General features: G+C 33.5%; 1 protein-coding gene across 1 annotated transcript; it reads right to left on the reverse strand.

The window, feature by feature from the left end:
- Positions 1-2,984: 2,984 nt before the first annotated feature.
- On the reverse strand, positions 2,985-6,058 carry LOC132609589 (myb-related protein 308-like). Its single transcript, XM_060323648.1, has 3 exons — positions 5,634-6,058; positions 4,101-4,547; positions 2,985-3,398 (listed from the first exon to the last, which is right to left on the reverse strand). Exons 1-3 carry the CDS (start codon positions 5,767-5,769, stop codon positions 3,106-3,108), a joined length of 876 nt encoding a protein of 291 aa, XP_060179631.1. The 5' UTR covers positions 5,770-6,058; the 3' UTR covers positions 2,985-3,105.
- Between the last annotated feature and the right edge of the window lie 13,158 nt (positions 6,059-19,216).

Raw genomic sequence — 19,216 nt, forward strand, 5'->3', positions numbered from 1 at the left:
TCGCGCCAAATTACGACAGGTAGTCATAGATAGTACACTAATTTGACATTGTTTAATGAGTAAGATTTAATTTCTTCTAATGATTGAGTATCTTCAACATCAATCATAGGTTGAAATTTCAAATCACGGAAGGTAAGTATGACCAATATTATTAATCCTCCTTAAGGGCCTGGGTGAAAAATTAAAAATTAAAGATAGCGTTTTCATGTTTAAACGTTTTCATGTTTAAACCTAAGTACAATAAAATAGATAATAGACAGGGACGGAGCTACAATTGTCAAAGAGTGGTCAGATGAACACCATTCGTTGAAAAATTATATAACATATATAGGCTAAATATTACGTTTTGGGATACTATAAGGATTATCTATGTTTGAGCACCCTTGAGACAAGTAAGCGACTTGGTCCAGCGGTGAAGGGTGTTCATACAAGGCAAGAAGGTCGTGCATCCGATCTGTCATTTATGCATTTTTTCGTAGTCCTTTATTTTTAAAGGATTCTTTCAAAAAAAACAAAGAAAGCAGACCCAAAAAGTTCTTTTAAGTCTTAAAAGAGCCCAAACATCTGATCTCGGCTTTCTCTTTCTGCTCTTGAAACTATGTTCCGTTATTGCTTTTTTTTTTTCTTTTCTTTTTTTACAATAAAAAATCAAATGGGAAGATTTCAATTTAAATTCCAAAATATTTTTAGCTCCAAACTTAACTTTCCATGATAATAGAACTTCAAATTGGACTTAGCAGTTTCCCTAAATGCGACTAAAGAAATTATTTGGGTAATTTCTAATTTGAAAAAAAGTTAATCCACAAATAACGAATCATATTAGTTTAATATAATCGAGGAAATCTCTGAGTACCAATAATGCGTGGTTCGAAACGTAACAGCCAATGACTTTCATGTTCTTTTGACGTAAATAGTAGAGTGCATTTATATTTTTAACTTTATGTTTAGTATGATATTTAGTTAAACTAGAATCTTTCAACTTTTTTTTTCCTTTGTTCAAGCTCGATTCTTTGTTTTTTCCCCTAAGACAGTTTATTCTATCCTCTGAATGACAGGATGTTTGTAAATGAATTTCGCTTTTTAAAAAGAAATTTTCTTATCGGTGCACCCATTTATTAATTTTTTTTCTTTTGTTTGATGCACCCACGAACTTGAATTTTTTTTTTTATTTTTGCTTCTTCCAAGTTGGAACATCTTTGATGAAATTGCTAGTTCTGCCACTGATAATAGGAGTAATTATCTATCGAATAGGTAGGGCAGGGTGCACATGGACTTTAAGAAAAAAATTATCTCAATCTTTTTATTGGTGGTGAGAAGTAAAATTTCTACTCTGTCCCTATTGTTTTAGCCTATTTTTTCTGAAATAATATGTTCCATGTAAATAACGTTGATGCCAACATATGCATGCTGCATAAAAGTCACCATCGTTGTCATTCGTCAGTGGACTCGTACAATAAAAAAAGTTTTGTTTCGGAATCTGTCCGACAAATTGCGCAAAGGACAATTTACTTTAACTAGGAAAATGATTGATTATAACATGCAAATAGAGCACAATTTGACCAGATAATTTAAAAAAAAAAAGAAAAAAAAATCTAAAGAATGTGATTTTACCTAATTGGAAAAGTTAATTATCCTCAGATCCCACACCGTGAGATTTCACTGAGTATGTTATTGTTATTGTTGTTGGAAAAGTTAATATTATACGAGTTTAAGTTATGGACACTATTCGTGTAAAGAGATTTGTCTTGTTTCCAAAATTATAAATCTCACTTTTTATGATCAAAGATTACATTGTAGATATTAATTGAATAATGTGGTAGTGTAAAAGAAATATTTACACAAACAATGTATATAACTTAAAATTTGTATATATTATAATTTGTCCACAGAAATAAATTAAAGTAGAAGAAACAATAACAAGTAATCCATGTTTTTTCGATTATATATTGAAATATAAATTGGAAGAATAATGTGAAAATAATTAAAATACAGGCGAACAGTTTAGCAGCCACTATGCCCATTAGAGTCCTAAGAGCTGATATGCCAATCATAAAGCCAATAAAGAAAAAGCACTAAAAAGAAAACCAAAAGAAAAAAGTGAAATGAAAGAACAGAGGAAATAATGGGAAAAGTAATCCTCTGTCTCAATTTATATGAAACTATTTTTATTTTAATCTGTCCAAAAAAGAATGTCACGTGTCTATATTTAGAAATAATTTAACTTTAAAGTTTCTTTTTTACCGGTAATGAAATGATTTTTAGCCACATAAATATGTAAGGTTTGTTTTAGAACACACATTTCAAAAGTCTTTTTTTCTTTTTTAAACTTTGTGTCAAGTTAAATGGTGCCACATAAATTGGGACGGAGAAAGTACTACAATAAGAGTTTAACTTATACATATCAATAGTACAAAAAAGTTGCATATTATTATGTCATCTTTATTCATTGCAATTGTAACTTGTATTATTTTGGAGTTGAAATTCACTTCTTATAATCATCTAGGACCAGCTCAATAAAATTGGTGACCTAAAACTAAATTTTATCTAAGAGGCTTTAATTATTTTTACAAAAAGCTTTTACATGTATTTGTTATTTGCGATGAAAAGTTGTTAATTATATTTTATAATGAATTTGTTTCCTAATAATTCATTTTAAAATGTAGTCAGTTATTTATTTTTCGTGAGACATTATCGATTAAAATTTATCAAGTTTAAGTTTGAAAACTTTCTTTTATAAGAAAAAAATAATTCCTTAAAGAAGTATTTAATATTTGTGATGCAAAAATTAACACAGAAATATAGAGTCTGCTATTTATAATAATGGGCCCTCAAAATTTTGGAGGCCTAAAGCATCTGCTTCATTTGCTTGGCCTTTTAGCCAAAAAATAAAATAATTTAATAACATAAAGTTATTTACACTATCAAAATATATAACTTAATTAAACTCTAATAGGAATAAAAATAACAAAAGTGAGAGGACCATACAGGTGAAACAAAAGTCTTATTTATTTATTGAATAAAAATATACATGTCTCATTAGAACCTCAAAGGTCATCTTGACTTAAATTAAACCGACAAAAGAAATACTAATGTGCATTATTACCTTTAATAAAAATGACATGAATTTTCGGAAACAAGTTGAAAATACTCTTCATAGACACCTTCCAATAGCATGTGGCTTTCACTATTGATCTCTGTGCATTGATTAAGTGCAACAAGGCAATTGTCATTAAGTAGTAATTCATCAATCACTTGGAGCTTCTCATAAATTTCATCTTGGTTTTTATCTTCAATATTTTGAGAAGAACAATGGACATTGCAAGAAACTAATTCTTTCTCACCAGCTACTTCACTATTTGAGGCAACACTGCTTGTTCCATCTTGACTGTTATAAGAACCTGAAAAAAGAACTATGTGATCAGCAAAAGGTGTCATCCGACAACACTTTCGTAAAAAGTTATATTTATTTACATGTATAAATAATATCTTTAGCAGATCGCAATTTAAACACCACTTGAAAATAGTACTTTCTACGTTCAAATCTATATGGTGATGTTTGATTGTACATGGAGTTTTAAAAAAAAAAAATGTGGTCTAAAAATAGTTATAGACAATTGTGTGGCTATAAATCATCTTATTAAGGGTAAAATTAAAAATTAAAATTACTTTGTTTCTAAATTAGAAAATATAACATTCTTTTTTAAGCATACTAAAAAAGAAAGTATGACATATAAATTGGGACATAAGAAATATGAAGTAATTACTAACTTCTTATAAAAAGTATTCCCTCCGTGTCAAAATACTTGTCATGTTTCACTTTTCGGGAGTCAGACAGTATGAACTTTGACCGGCATTTTAAGATACACATTTTTTATAATATTGATATGAGTAGAATTACAACTTAAGTACTTATCGTATAGTATTTTAATATTAAATTGCATTTTTTAAAATTTTAAATTAATTTAATTCAATTTATCTCCGAAAATTAGTCAAAGTGACTCTCGAAAACCGAAACATGAAAATTAATATGGGATGGAGGGAGTAAAACTTTAAAACCAACACAGTCCCGAAACCAATCATATGCAATAAATTGTGATTACTAGCTGCTTGCGCAAAATCTTGTGTACGACACTGCTCCTCTGTCTTTATGGCTACTTGATCTTTGTCTCCAATTTCACAATTTTCTTCAATTTTTCCCTTCTTCTCCCTTCTCTTCTTCTTTTCCTTGTTACATTTTTTACTAATCTGGGAAGAGTCATTTGATTTCTCCTTTGTTCTTCTTCGAGTGTGTTTACCCACATATTTGTGTCTTGGCTCATTTCCTTGAGCTTTGAGTTTCTTGAGAAGATGCGTGTTCCAATAATTCTTGATGTCATTATCCGTTCGACCAGGTACTCTTCCAGCAATTAGGGACCAACGACTACCTAGAAGAGTATAAAGTCTAACAATAAGATCATCTTCTTCAGGTGTAAAAGTACCTCTATTGAGTCCTGGCTTCAGATAATTTACCCATCTTAATCTACAACTCTTGCCACATCTTAATAGCCCTGAAATTAGCGAAAAAAACATTTAATTAACCATTGAGTTTAAGTTATTTGTATTGAAAGAATAGATTTTTACACCATTCCATTAAGGTGACTTGTCACCCATTGTGGGGCCCCATTAATAAAGAAACGAGGAAGTTACACATTTGGCCGGTCGGTGAAATATAATTACATTCGCTAGCTAAATATACAAAAAAAAAAAAAAATACACTATTGTATATCAAAAATGTATATTCAATGTATATTAAACATTAATATACAAAAATATATATTTATTGACTATTATTTTGGTGGGTGACTATTTATGTTAATTTCTCATACAGATTCGCTATGCATAAAGCCCAATGAAGAGGTAGTCTTTCTTCCACAAAAAGTTAAAGTTCGTATCTGAGACCTCTAAATAAGGCGGCGGGATTCTATTTAATATTTGAAAAGGAAAAAAAAGAATTTGGCTCCTAGTTTATATCAGGTTTAATTTAAATTAGATATGACTTGATCTCCAACCAATATTTTAGCACCGGACATATTTCGAGTTCATTAACAGTCAACTCTAGTAAAAGTTGACTTGTGATCAATCAATTAACCACGTATTCTGGACCTTAACAAAGATCCCTAGAAGAAGACAAAAACAAAATTGTAGTATAGCTTAATTTTCTTTTCCAATGTACCAACAAAAGAAAATAGTATAATTTCTCTTCTCATTTGGATATACAAAGAGCGGCGATTTCAACCACGTGCAGGTTCAACAGTACTCTGGGTCAAATCATATATGTATGTGTGTGTGAACGAGCAAAAAACAAGTATAAATACTATCTAAAATCCGTATTTTAGAATCTATTTTTTCAACTCGAAATCCACAATGTCTAAATTTTGATCCTCAGTTATATGCAAAACCAGGGGTTGATAGAGAAGGGGATCGGAGTAGAAGGGGAAGGTAATGAATTAGTACTCATTACTAAAACTCGCGTTTTTCTGATGGACGTTTCCATCAGGAAAACACGATTCTTCCAGAAATCCATCAGAAAAATGAATGTTTCTACTAGTGAGTACTCTTCTAATTATAATTAGAATCAAAGAAAAAGTGATTACCAGCTTTCTTAGGAAGAGATCTCCAACCAGTACCTTCACCATGTTCCTTCATGTATTCAGTAAGCAACATATCTTCTTTTGGTGTCCATGCACCTTTCTTTAGACCTTCTTTAGAACAACATAGTTTTCTTCCCATTTCACCTTATTCACCAAATGAAATTTGATTTCAGAGACAATGAGGGATTAATCTGGTGTTATGTTAGAGCTAAATTTCAGAGACAACAAGGGGATTTATTTATAATGGTAAAGCACAAGTAAGGGACAACCTTATATAATCCAAGCTCCTTTTGAAGAGTGTGTCTGTATATATAGTAATGTATTTAAGGACAATGAAGAAGCTACTAGATCTAGAAGTCATTAACATTTTTTTTTTATTTCCCGTGTCCGGTACCCGTATTGGAACCCGACCATATCCGGATTCGCCCCGCGCAGGCTCCATTCGGCAGAAGCGCTTCCTACCAAGAATTTTTTCATACCCATGACTCAAACTCGAGACCTCTGGTTAAGAAAGGAGCAACCCCATCCGTTGGTGGTAGAAGTCATTAACTTATTCCCCACATGGATGTTATTCTTAGCTTTGTATTTATGTGTCTAACGTGGATGTTGCTGTTAGCTTTGTATTTATGTGTCTTTCTTTTTCAGTCGGTTATAGTAAAGTCATCACGGTTTTTATGTATGTAATAGTAAATTTTTAATTTTAATTTTCTTATTTTACCCTTGGTGACGGTTTCTTATAAGAATGATATAGTTTATTTAAGACTATAAGGATACTATTGATATGTAATATACATCTTTAGTTTAAGACGATAGGATTTAAAAAAAAAATCTTTATCATCGTATATTTCGTGTACAATCAAACAACAACACTTAAAATGAAAATAATTGAGGAAATATTATGTAAGTAAAATGAAAAAGCTGACCTAGTCAAGAACTTACTAAAATACGTGTTAGCTTGGTATAATGCATGAAAAAAGAGAAGAAAAAAACTGTTAGGCAATAATAGTCCAGAGGATATATGGGGATTTCAACGTGCAATTAACAATTAAATTTTCTTGTCTTCATGTGCAGTAGGACAGATCAGTTTTCTAGAAGTGGACAACTTTTTAACGTTCAAGTAAATTATTAGAGTGATAAATCCTTGTTTAGTAAATTATTAGAGTGATAAATCCTTGTTTATACCAATACTCAATTATTATATTCATACCGCTTTTCTTCGAGTTCTATGTAAAATTATTGATTCTATATAATTTGAATTATTTTTACTTCGTAAGTTTAGTTTTTATAATTAAGTTAGGTCTACCGGTCATTCTTTTATACAACGCAGATCAGTCTTTTTCAAACTTGGTAAGAGACAATGAGCCTTTAACTGGGTAGGAAATTAAAAAATAAAGGAAAATCTACACAAAAGCTAAATATATATACAAGATAGCAAACCTTTTAATCTTAATAATTGTATTAAATGAAAGCCTGTAAGAGTTTCACATGTAACTTCCGATTTGTCTTTTCTAAAAAGTACTCCAACGGTCCAAAATACCTGTCCCGTTTTGCTTTTCAAGATTAATTTTGACCAACATTTTTTATATGTATTTTTTCACCATATTAATATTAAACGATGCAATTTATAGTATTTTTTCTATTGCTTTGAATATTTAAAATTTATTTTTAAAATATTAAATTAATTTAATAATTATAAAAAAATATTTAAATTAACTTTCGAGAAACAAAACGTGATAACTATTTTGGGGCACGGTTATATTCTAATATTAAATATATGTGGTCCCGATAAATAATGTTTAAGGAAAAATGAAACTAGTAAGATTAAGGTGTCGTTTGGCCATAAAAATTATTCACTTTTTTAAGGATTTTTTTTCTCACTTTTGGGCGTTTGGCCATAAATATTTCGAATACAACTTGAAGTTGTATTCCGGAATATCAAAAACTCAAAAAACTTATTTTTCAAAAAAAAAAAATCACTTTTTTCACCTTTTTACAACTACATTTCATCAAAAACTATAATTTCAAAAATTATGGCCAAATACAACTCAAACTTCAACTTCAATAATTTCAAAAAAAGTAAATTTGTTTTTGATATTTATGACCAAACGGCACCTTAAATAGTTTTAAAATATAAAAACATGTCGACATGTGTTTTGCGGACAGGATCCCATATACATTATGTACACACACTGACACACATGCACATCAAAAATCCAGGAATTGCCACTATTTGTTATTTCTTCTTTATCTATGATTTGTGTTTGGAGGGGGGGGGGGGGGGGGGGATGGGAGATAATAAGAGAAGCACTTTAAATGATTAACCTAAATATATAGGTAATAACAATATAATATTAAAAAATTCAAACTAGTTAAAAATTATATTACATTTACTGAAAGTTAGTGAGGGAAAATCAAAACAGAAAACTTATAAATATTATTTCTCTTACATCCTCTCACACTTAAAGCATGATTTTATTTGTCACCTCTTTTACTATGTTGACTTGATGAATGGACGGGGTAGCCTAATTTTTCGCAAACTCTGTTAAATCCTCTTGGATACTCGATTATTCGGGGTTGCTCAATAAAATTAATGGCTTAGAACCCAAAATTTATAAGAGGCTGCTTTAAATTAATTGTATATGTAGTTTTACTTAAAATTTATTTTTCTATCTTTTTAAATGCAAAGTTATTAATAATTTTTATAATCAAATGTTTTAAATAACTCTTTACAATTGAAAACCTATTTATTAAATATTTTTTAGACATTGCTGATCATTGGAAAGATTTTATTAATTTTAGTTTTAAAAAAACAACTATCTAACATTATGCTAACTTCTTATCCTGAAAATAAATAAATATGCTAACGGTTGTTATGATCTTATTAGTGGGTATTTTTTAATTTGAAACATCCAAGAGAGTGTCATCGAAATATAGAAATCTTAATTGACACCCTTTGTTATTATATATGCATGGAGTGATGTGAAATTAACGGAATTTTGAAAATTTGAGGTAAGGACCTTGACTAAGTTTAGTCTAGTTATTTCCTTTTTTTAATGCTTTGCAGAATTTTAATTAAGTTGGGACGGCCAACTGTGGTATGCTGGTACAGTCAAACCTCTCTATAGCAGCATGGTTGGGTCCGAAATTTTTCAGTCGTTATAGAGAATGGTTGTTATATACCTATAACAGCATTGACATTTAAATAATACTTCGCTGTTATAGGCAAAAAAGATGCATAAAATCTAATTTTTATTTTTAATTGTCAAATTCTAAGCTTAATCACATTTTGTATAAAGAAGAAAAATCGTTAATGATGAAAATATATATATTCATATGATATTTTTTTGATCATAAATAGTGTATTAAATGATCAAATATTTGGTCAAAATTTCTACTCTTATTATTGGTAATCATAGATATTCTATTTCTATAAAGATGGTTAATTATTATATTACCAAAAAAAGAAGATAGTTGTCATATGGGGGGTAATTTTACAAAGAGCGTACTGCTATAAAGTTGGTTGTTGCTGTTACAGGTGAAATGCTATTATAGAGAAGTAAAATATAACATAAAAAATCAGTTCCGAAAAATCTTAGCTATTATAGAGAGGTGTTGTTATATGCGAGTGCCGTTATAGAAAGGTCTGAGTGTATTTTTCTCTTGAATTGAAACACCAAAAGTATCATGATCGAAATGGAGAAACATTTATTGTATAACATAATGTCATCTTCGTAATTTTTTCTGGGTGTCTTATTTAATATACATGTATATACCATAAGCAGTGACATATCTAGCATAGAAAGTGGGGATCAATTGAACTCCTAATTATCGGCGCGAAGCATAAATTTATGTGTAAAAAATTATTAAAATTATAATAAATAGTAGATATGAACCCATAACTTTAAAATATAATGGGTTCAGTATAAAAATCTTAAAATTGAACCCCTAAAATTTACATCCTGAATCCGCCTCTGACCATAAGAAGTTCTAAATAAATAATTATAGGAAGCTCGCCTATGCACTGCATATGAGTCCGGAGCCTAAAGGGCACAAAAATACACGGTATAAATCAAAAGGGGACTGCCTTCCACTATATTACAAAAGGGGTATAACGTGGAGGGGCCAACGTTATACCCCAATTGTTTTTCCAATTGTCAGACCACAACCAAAAAAAAAAAAAATAATAGTATAACGTGGATCAGTCCACATTTTACAACATATATATTGTAAAACGTGGACTGATCCACGTTATACTGTTTTTTTTTTTTTTTTTTGGTTGTGGTCTGACAATTGGAAAAAAAATTGGGGTATAACGTTGGCCCCTCCACGTTATACCCCTTTTGATATATAGTGGAAGGCAACTCTCCTTTTGATTTATATAGTGTATTTTTGTGTCTTTTAGGCTCCGGACTCTACTGCATATACCGAACTTTTAAGAATAAATGCACATTCTTACCATTTCAATTAATTCATTCTCCGAAGACTTTCTTTTCAATTGTAACATCAGAAGGTTGACCAGTAAAACATTTTTGAGCTCACGAGTCACGTCTTTGTTTAATAAAATTTGGTGAGGTCAAGATGAGGGAATACAAAATTTGCATTTTGGGATCCCACTTTTTTTTTTCGATAGATTTCTATAATTTTTGAAAATATTTATATTAAAATTGGTATTTTGTAACATGATTTTGTACGAAAGACATGTAATTTTTGGGGTGGTACAGTGTATATATTCACTATTTTATTCTTTCAATAATTAGTTATGGAAGATTTTTAAAAGAGAGTGTATCCAATCTCTTAAATAATTGTCACAAACACGTTCAAGTAGTCGTACTGAAAGTATTTAAGTGATAAGATTTCTTGCTCCACAAATTAGAGTTTTTTTTATTGAATTAGTAGAGTTCATGACGATTCAAAAACTAAAAATGAAGCTACTTGTTTTGTAACATATGAGCTTGAAATTTTTGGAAATTTGTTCTGTATGATATATTGATTGATTGTTGTTAATTCAATTGGCAAATATTTACAATCAAAATAGCGATCTGCATATTGATGTTGCCATAGATCGCTCAAAGGTTTGATTTTCTTCTTCATTTTTAATATAGAGAAGAAGGATTTGTGTCTCTCTGCCTTACAAGGGTAGGGTATGGTCTGCGGACATTCTATCATCCTACCCTTTTTAGATCTCACTTGTAAAATTACACTGAATATGTTATTGTTTTTGTAAAGAAGAAGAATTTGAAATAACTATGATTTTAGCTAAAACTAATTGCACTTGAGATGAATATAAAATCTGAATTTCCTTAGAAACGTAATACGTGAAAAGCAACAATTTCAGATTTCCTTAGAAACGTAATACGTGAAAAGCAACAATTTATGAGAAAATTAATAATGGAATCACAAAGTTTCTTGAAAAATCTTTTAGAGCCGATTATTCTTTTACCAATAATATAAGTTAATGAATAACTTTGTCTATTAATGTTTAACCAGTTGAAAAGAATGGTGTGTCTTCCGGTTTCTCCACCAAAATTTGCCTAGAAACGAGAAAAAATTTCATGAAAACTGATAGATAATGTAAATATGTAGTCATAGAATATTTTGTAAATCTTCTAATTTAGGTTAGTATATTTTGTATTCTAATAGGACATTGTAACTATGGTATATTTACCAATTCCATCATTGAGAATAAGGACGGAATTAATCTCTTTCATGGTATCAGATACTAGGGTTTCTTTTCCTTCTCTTCCGCTGCCCTAATTCTCCGACGTCCTATCCCATTTTTCCGACGTCTTCTTCTTCTTCGATTTTTCGTCCATTTTCTTGCCTTCCATCAATGGCAGACACCAAGTTCCATCCTGTCTTGGTTGTCTCCAACATCAAGAATCACATCCCACTCATTCTTGAGATGGAAACGGATCATTATTCGGCTTGGGCCGAATTATTCAAACTTCATGCCCGGTCTCACCGTGTCCATTCTCCGAAGCTCGGTCAAGTTTGTGCCTTGAGGAAAAGGCGTTGGCTGAGATGCACGATAACTCGCCCGCGGCTATGGTGGCTAATTCCAAACGTGATTTTGATGAATCTTCTCATTTGGAAAATTCTGGTCGGGCTCACCATCATCGGGGCAAAAATAACAACAAAAACCGCGGCTCTAGCGGCGGGAATAATAACGGCGGTGGCCATGGTTCGGGCGGCGGCAGTGGTAGCCGACGTCGTGGAGGACGCCCCTCGGGTGACCAGCAGTAGTGGCAACAGCTCTCCTCACAGTGGCAGTGGGGTTGGATGCCGCAGTGGGCTCCCTCTTGCCCTTATCCTACCATGCAGTGGGCTCGGCCACAGTAGCAGTGGCAGCCGCCATCTTCTTCGGCTGGCCCGAGGTCGCTGGCCCAGCCTGGCATTTTGGGTTCGCGACCACAGCAGCAGGCATATGCAGCCGCAGGCCCCCCGACGCAATGGACTCCGACGGATATTGAATCGGCCATGCACACGATGACGTTGAACCAACCCGATCCGAATTGGTATATGGATACCGGCGCCACGTCCCATATGACATCCACAAAAGGTACTCTCTCGTTTTATTTTAATTTGAGCAATCGTAATACATACATTGTTGTTGGTAATAGTAATTCAATTCCAATTCGAGGTTGTGGTCATGCTAAATTTCCTCCCCCGAACCCTCCTTTATTGTTAAACAATGTCCTTCGTGCGCCAAAACTCATAAAAAATTTGATCTCCGTTCGTAAATTTACTACTGATAACTATGTGAGTGTTGAATTTGATCCTTATGGGTTTTCTGTGAAGGATTTCCGGACGGGGATGGCTCTCATGAGGTGTAATAGTGGGGGTGCTCTCTATCCATTGTCCACCTTCAAATATTCCACCAATTCACCGTCGACTTTTGCTGCCTTGTCTTCTGCCCGTTGGCATGATCGTTTGGGCCACCCGGGAGCTTCTATTTTGGATTTTCTTAGGCGTAATAAAAGCATTGAATGTAATAGTTCTAGTTCATCTAGTATTTGTCATTCTTGCGTTCTTGGTAAACATGTTAAGTTGCCATTTGTTAGTTCTATGTCCGAAACTTTGTTTCCGTTTGACATTATTCATAGTGATTTGTGGACTTCTCCGATTTTGAGTTCTATGGGCCATCGTTATTATGTTCTGTTTTTGGATGATTTTTACCAACTATTTGTGGACTTTCCCTTTGGCTAGAAAATCTGATGTTTACTCAAAATTCATGGATTTTAGGACCCATATTCTTACTCAATTTGAACGTCCTATCAAGAATGTCCAATGTGATAATGGGAGGGAATATACTAATAGCCAATTCGGAAAGTTTTGTGCGTCCAATGGGATGTCTTTCCGTCTTTCGTGTCCTCATACGTCCTCTCAAAATGGGAAAGCAGAAAGAAAAATTCGTTCACTAAATAATGTCATCTGGACTCTTCTTGCTCATGCTTCCATTCCTCCGTCTTTTTGGCATCATGCATTGCAAATGGCGACGTATCTCCTTAATATTTTACCAAGTAAGCTATTGGGTCACAAATCACCTTTAGAGGTCCTTTACCAACGGAAACCATCTTATTCTCATCTCCGAGTCTTTGGGTGTTTATGTTATCCCCTTTTTCCGTCTACTACTATTCACAAGTTGCACCCTCGGTCAACTCCATGTGTCTTTTTGGGATATCCACCAAACCATCATGGCTACAAATATTTTGATTTATCTTCGAATAAAATCATTATCTGTCGTCACGTTTTATTTGATGAGACTCAATTTCCGTTTTCCAAAATCCATACTCCGACTCCCACCACTTATGACTTCTTTGATGATGGCCTCTCTCCTTACTTGATCCATCATATAGCCGCCAGCCCTCCATCGCTGCCCGCGACACAGCACCACGACGACACCGCCCAACATGGGCAGCAGCCTCCCCCGTCGTCTACGCCGGACCAGTCTGCCCCTCTCCCCCACCAGCCCGCCAACTTCGTCCATTCCTACACCTGTCCAGCCCAATACCCGCACTCACATGGTCACTCGTAGTCAACGCGGGATTTTCAAACCCAAGCACCCATTTAATCTACATGCGACGGTAACCAAGTCCCCCATACCTCGTAAACCGTTGGATGCGCTGCGTGACCCGAATTGGAAATTGGCCATGGATGATGAATATGATGCTCTTATTAAAAATAAGACGTGGGATTTGGTACCCCGTCCACCTAATGTGAATGTTATTCGGTCTATGTGGATTATTACTCATAAAGAAAAGTCTAATGGTGATTTTGAGAGGCATAAAACTCGTCTTGTAGGTGATGGCAAAACACAGCAGGTTGGCATTGATTGTGGTGAGACTTTCAGTCCGGTCGTAAAGCCAGCAACGATCCGCACTGTCTTAAGCCTAGCTCTATCTCAACATTGGCCCATTCATCAGTTGGATGTCAAAAATGCATTTCTTCATGGCGAGCTCAAGGAGACGATTTATATGCATCAGCCTATGGGTTTTAGAGACCCATCTCGTCCCGATTATGTGTGTTTGGTGCGCAAGTCTTTATATGGGCTTAAACAGGCACCGAGAGCTTGGTATAAAAGATTTGCTGACTTTGTTTCTTCCATTGGTTTTGCTAATAGCAGGTCTGACCACTCCTTGTTCATCTATCGCAAAGGCCACCACTTGGCTTACATTTTACTATATGTGGATGATATTATTCTTACTGCTTCATCAGATGCTCTCCGCTGTTCTATTATGGACCTTCTTGGCTCAGAATTTGCTATGAAGGACTTAGGTCCTTTGAACTATTTTCTTGGCATTGCGGTGACCCGTCACAAGGGTGGTATGTTTCTATCACAACGAAGTTATGCGGCGGACATTATTGAACGTGCAGGAATGTCCTCGTGTAAGCCTTCTTCCACTCCGGTTGACACTAAACCGAAGGTCAGTGCCCTGGCGATCTGTGTGAAGATCCCACTCATTTCCGGAGCCTTGCAGGTGCTTTTCAGTATCTTACCTTCACCAGACCGGATATTTCTTATGCTGTACAGCAGATTTGTCTTCATATGCATGCTCCACGAGATACGCATATGCTTGCTCTTAAGCGGATTATTCGGTATATTCAGGGCACACTTGATCATGGTTTGCATCTCTACTCATCGTCAGTTACTGATCTGGTTTCATACACTGATGCTGATTGGGGGGGATGTCCAGACACCAGTCGCTCGACGTCGGGTTATTGCGTGTTTTTGGGAGATAATTTGATATCCTGGTCATCTAAGCACCAACCTACTCTTTCCCGCTCGAGTGCGGAAGCAGAATATAGAGGGGTCGCTAACATTGTTTCTGAATCATGCTGGATACGTAATCTTCTCTTGGAACTACATTGTCTGATCCCTAAGGCTACTTTAGTTTATTGTGATAATGTCAGTGCCATTTACCTGTCTGGAAATCCGGTCCAACATCAACGCACCAAGCACATTGAGATGGATATACATTTTGTTCGTGAAAAGGTGGCGCGCGGCCACGTCCGTGTCCTTCATGTTCCGTCCCGATATCAGCTCGCTGATATTTTCACTAAAGGACTGCCACAGGTCTTATTTGAGGATTTTCGGGACAGTCTCAGCGTTCGTAATCCTCCCGTTTCGACTGCGGGGGTGTGATAGATAATGTAAATATGTAGTCATAGAATATTTTGTAAATCTTCTAATTTAGGTTAGTATATTTTGTATCCTAATAGGACATTGTAACTATGGTATATTTACCAATTCCATCAATGAGAATAAGGACGGAATTAATCTCTTTCAAAAACTCAAAAATATTGAACAGAATCTCGAGCTGAAACGGGAAAGGATCCCCTCCAATGTTTGTCCATTAATGCTCAATGGCATTTTGGATTCATGCCACGTGTCCCTTGAATACTCTATGGTTGAGATTATTTCATAATTTAATTAGTACTTACCAAAAGAACTAAATCTGGTAAAAAGCTTTTGATCAAACCTACTTTTCTTACTTTGAAGCCTTAAATTTCATAAACAAGAAAATCAAGATGGCAAACCCACCGCCATAGATTTCTTGGCTCATTATCTTTTAGAAAATATTATTAAGTGTTTTGCTTCTGATATCTAAGACTTCAAAGTAAGAAAAGTGAATTGGAAAGAAAAAAATAAGCAAGGGGAGGCACGGCTCCGTTAGCTTTGGTCAAAAGCTTTTTACCAGATTTAATTCTTTTGACAAGTACACCGTCTCAATTTATGTGACACTTTTCATTTTTCGAAAGTCAATTTAACTAAACTTTAAAGCTAAATTGGATTAGATTGACTTAATATTTTTAAATTAAAGTTTATATATTTGAAAGCTACATGAAAATTATTATAATTTGCAACTTTTCTCGTACCAATTTGGTGAAAAAAGACATCTTAAAATGTTGATCAAAGTTCGTAGAGTTTAAATCTCAAAAAATGAAAAGTGTCACATAAATTGAAATAAATGGAGTACTAAATTACGAAATAATGTCAACCATAGAGTATTCAAGGGACCCATGGCATGATTTAAGAACGCGATTGAACATTGCTGGACAAACGTTTATTGGAAGCTAGGGTGCATAACATAATGTCAGATATTCGTAGAAATTAGCAATATTTAATGCATGTTGTATTCCAGTCATGTTATTTTATTACATATATCATAGAAGTTCTAAATAAATAAGTAATATATATGAAGCTCGCCTATGCGCCGCATATAACGAACTTTAAGTATTAATAGAATGCACGTTCTTACCATGTTCCTGTACCGCTATGGCGCTATCCCATAATTCTTAATTCATTCTACGTAGAGGGATTCACCTTGTCCCGAGGAGTGTCACGTGACACTGATTTGCTATAAATAAAATGAAAACAATAGGTTAAAATATTAAATGGACATAACTCTTGTGCGTAGCTGCCCATTGGCCTGGCGGTGAGGTGCTGCACTTTTGCGTGAGTGGTCGCGAGTTCGAACCCGCAAAGCCACAATCATTTTTAACATTTTCATTTAAAATCCTAACAGAACTACCAGTTAGGTTGCCCACTTTTGAAAGATATTTGTCAAGTTCTTCTCGTTTCTTGTTATAAAAAATCATGTAAAATCATGTTCACGCAAGTCTACGCGGTCGTACAAATAATATAGGATTTAAAGTCCATATATCATACCCACAGAGACTTATGATTAACCATCAACTAAATTAAACTAATGCTAATTATCTAAACAAGAAATAAAATCCAAATTTATATTTATAAACTAAATAAAAATAAAAGAAAGCAAATAATGAACTTCAACCAAGAAAGAACGTTTTTTTTATCGGAGAAGAGATAGATCTAGGGCTATGACCACTAACAATCTAGTTGAGTCTTCTAATCGTTCTACCTATGAGTTACTAGTTGACGGGTTGATCTTAACTTGATGAGTATCTTCCAAGTTACTCACAAGCCTGTAGATGCTCCTATAACGCTTATATTCCTATGGTCGCCAGAGGTAACAAGAACGCATTTATTTTTCCGTATTCAACTAAGCAAAGCTAAATGGTATATTCCTATCCTCATTAGCAAAACGATTAATTGAACAAACTCTATTTATTCTTATTGCGCATGCAAATTCCCTATCCCTAGTTCAATTACACGCAACAAATAGTGTCTAACTGTTTCGTCAAATAATCAAACAATTAAGATTAAGAATAAATAAATAACCAAAGATGATCAAACGTCAACTTTCATGTTTGAACCAAAACTCTAGAGCTAAAGAGTTTAGCTCCACATAGACATGGAAGAAAAATAACAAATCATCTGAATATTAACGTAAAAAAGAGTAATACAGAGAAGAGAAGGTAAAATCCTGTAACTACGGCTTCCACGGCGGCTCCAAGCTCTCTAGGTGTCCAAAGTTATGAACTCCGGGTTTCAAGTTATCCAAAGTTCTATAAAAATCCTATAGAATATGTATTTATAAGGTATCAAAAGACCTGAATTTTTAAAAATTAAATTCACCTTGGACCGGGACAAATAGCACAAGACCAACTAAAATTGAGAGACGTAACTTTTCCCTGCGGACAGCTGTGCGTCGCTAATGCATGGCAACTACTAGTCCAAATTTTAATTCTGCAATTGTTTACGTCACTTTGCTGATGCACTTTTGTTTTATTTCTCTTTAACTATTCAATCATAAACCATGAATGGAAATCATTAGGCCACTAGTATTTGTCTCCCTTTCTTTTTCTCTTTTCTTTTTTCTTCCGCGCTAATTCAATTTTGTTTTAAATTTTATTATCTTCACACCGCTTTATTTCTACATAATAAAAATATAATATTAAGCACAAAGCAATATAATTAATACTCAAAAGACAATTAAAAGCACTAAAATATGAGGCAATAATGACTAAATATATGCATTTTTGACCGAACATCACCACCCCACACTTAAACTCTTGCTCGTCCTAGGGTAAGCATTAAAACCACTCTTAATAAATCAAGCCTAGGAACACCAGCACTTTGGTTGATACCAACAATTAGGCCCTATAGCAGCTCAAACCATCAAATGTACACTTCATGATCATCATGCAAGATATACAAGTCACATAACCGAACAAACCTCTAACTTCCTAACCTCAAATGACGGACTCTAACTCATAAAATTTAAGCTCGCTCACCTTTCTGTCAAAGAACCTAATAAATCACCTATTTATCATGAAACAAATGCCCTCTGATAAGTTGGTAAATACCAACTTATCTCTTCTTTAATCTTATATTTTTGCTATGTTTGATTGAGAAAATAGTGCATTTAATATCGTTTACATTTATTTTATAGGTTTTATGTGATTTAGAAGTGATCGTAAGAAACCAAGTGAAAATAAAGTCAAAAAGAGACAAAAACTGGACAGTTTTGCAAAAACTATCACTGGATAGTTTTGCAAAAATGGGACAGTTTAGCAAAATGCTGAAAATTATGGGTTGTTTTGGTCATTTTTTGATTTGAGAAGGGGGAAATATAAAAGGAAGACTTGAGGAAAAACATTTTCATCTTTGGCCATTTTCACAAGATTTTTGGAAGCTAGGGTTCTTCAACCAACACTATGGAAGAGAAAATTGGAACACTTTAATGAGCAAACTCTTAACTCTTTATTCAATTCCTTGTTATGTATTGAATATTTAAGTGTGTTGTATTTTATTCTCTCACTTGCATCTTGTGTAGACACGTGATTTTGATCCTCCCTTAGGTTTTACGTTGTTTTAGAGTTAAATATTTCTTTTTAGATTTAATCTTGATATTTCAATTTTTATATTATTTTTAGTAGGTTTTATTTGTATATATAAAAAAAAAGGACAAAAATATTTACTATTTCTAGAGTACAAGTTGGGTGTTTCAAAAGAATGAAAATTTATAAAAATATGCTTTTTTAAGGACTTAATTTTGTTTAGCTAGTTATTTTCTTTTAAATAATATATTTTTCTCTATCTAGGAATAGTTATTAAATATTTATTATTTTTACATTTAAACAAAAGGAAAATAGAAAAAATGACAAAAAGAGCGAAAGAGAGCAAATGGAATTATACCACCTCACCGCAAGACAAAGTT

The sequence above is a fragment of the Lycium barbarum genome, chromosome 9 (assembly GCF_019175385.1).
Source record: "Lycium barbarum isolate Lr01 chromosome 9, ASM1917538v2, whole genome shotgun sequence".
NCBI lineage: Eukaryota > Viridiplantae > Streptophyta > Magnoliopsida > Solanales > Solanaceae > Lycium > Lycium barbarum.

Coding starts and splice junctions, on each gene's coding strand:
- LOC132609589 (XM_060323648.1), bottom strand. CDS start 5,769: ATGGGAAGAAAACTATGTTGTTCTAAAGAAGGTCTAAAGAAAGGTGCA. Junction 4,548..5,633: donor ATCTCTTCCTAAGAAAGCTG/GTAATCACTTTT, acceptor CGCTAATTTCAG/GGCTATTAAGATGTGGCAAG. Junction 3,399..4,100: donor AGATTTTGCGCAAGCAGCTA/GTAATCACAATT, acceptor TTCTTTTTTCAG/GTTCTTATAACAGTCAAGAT.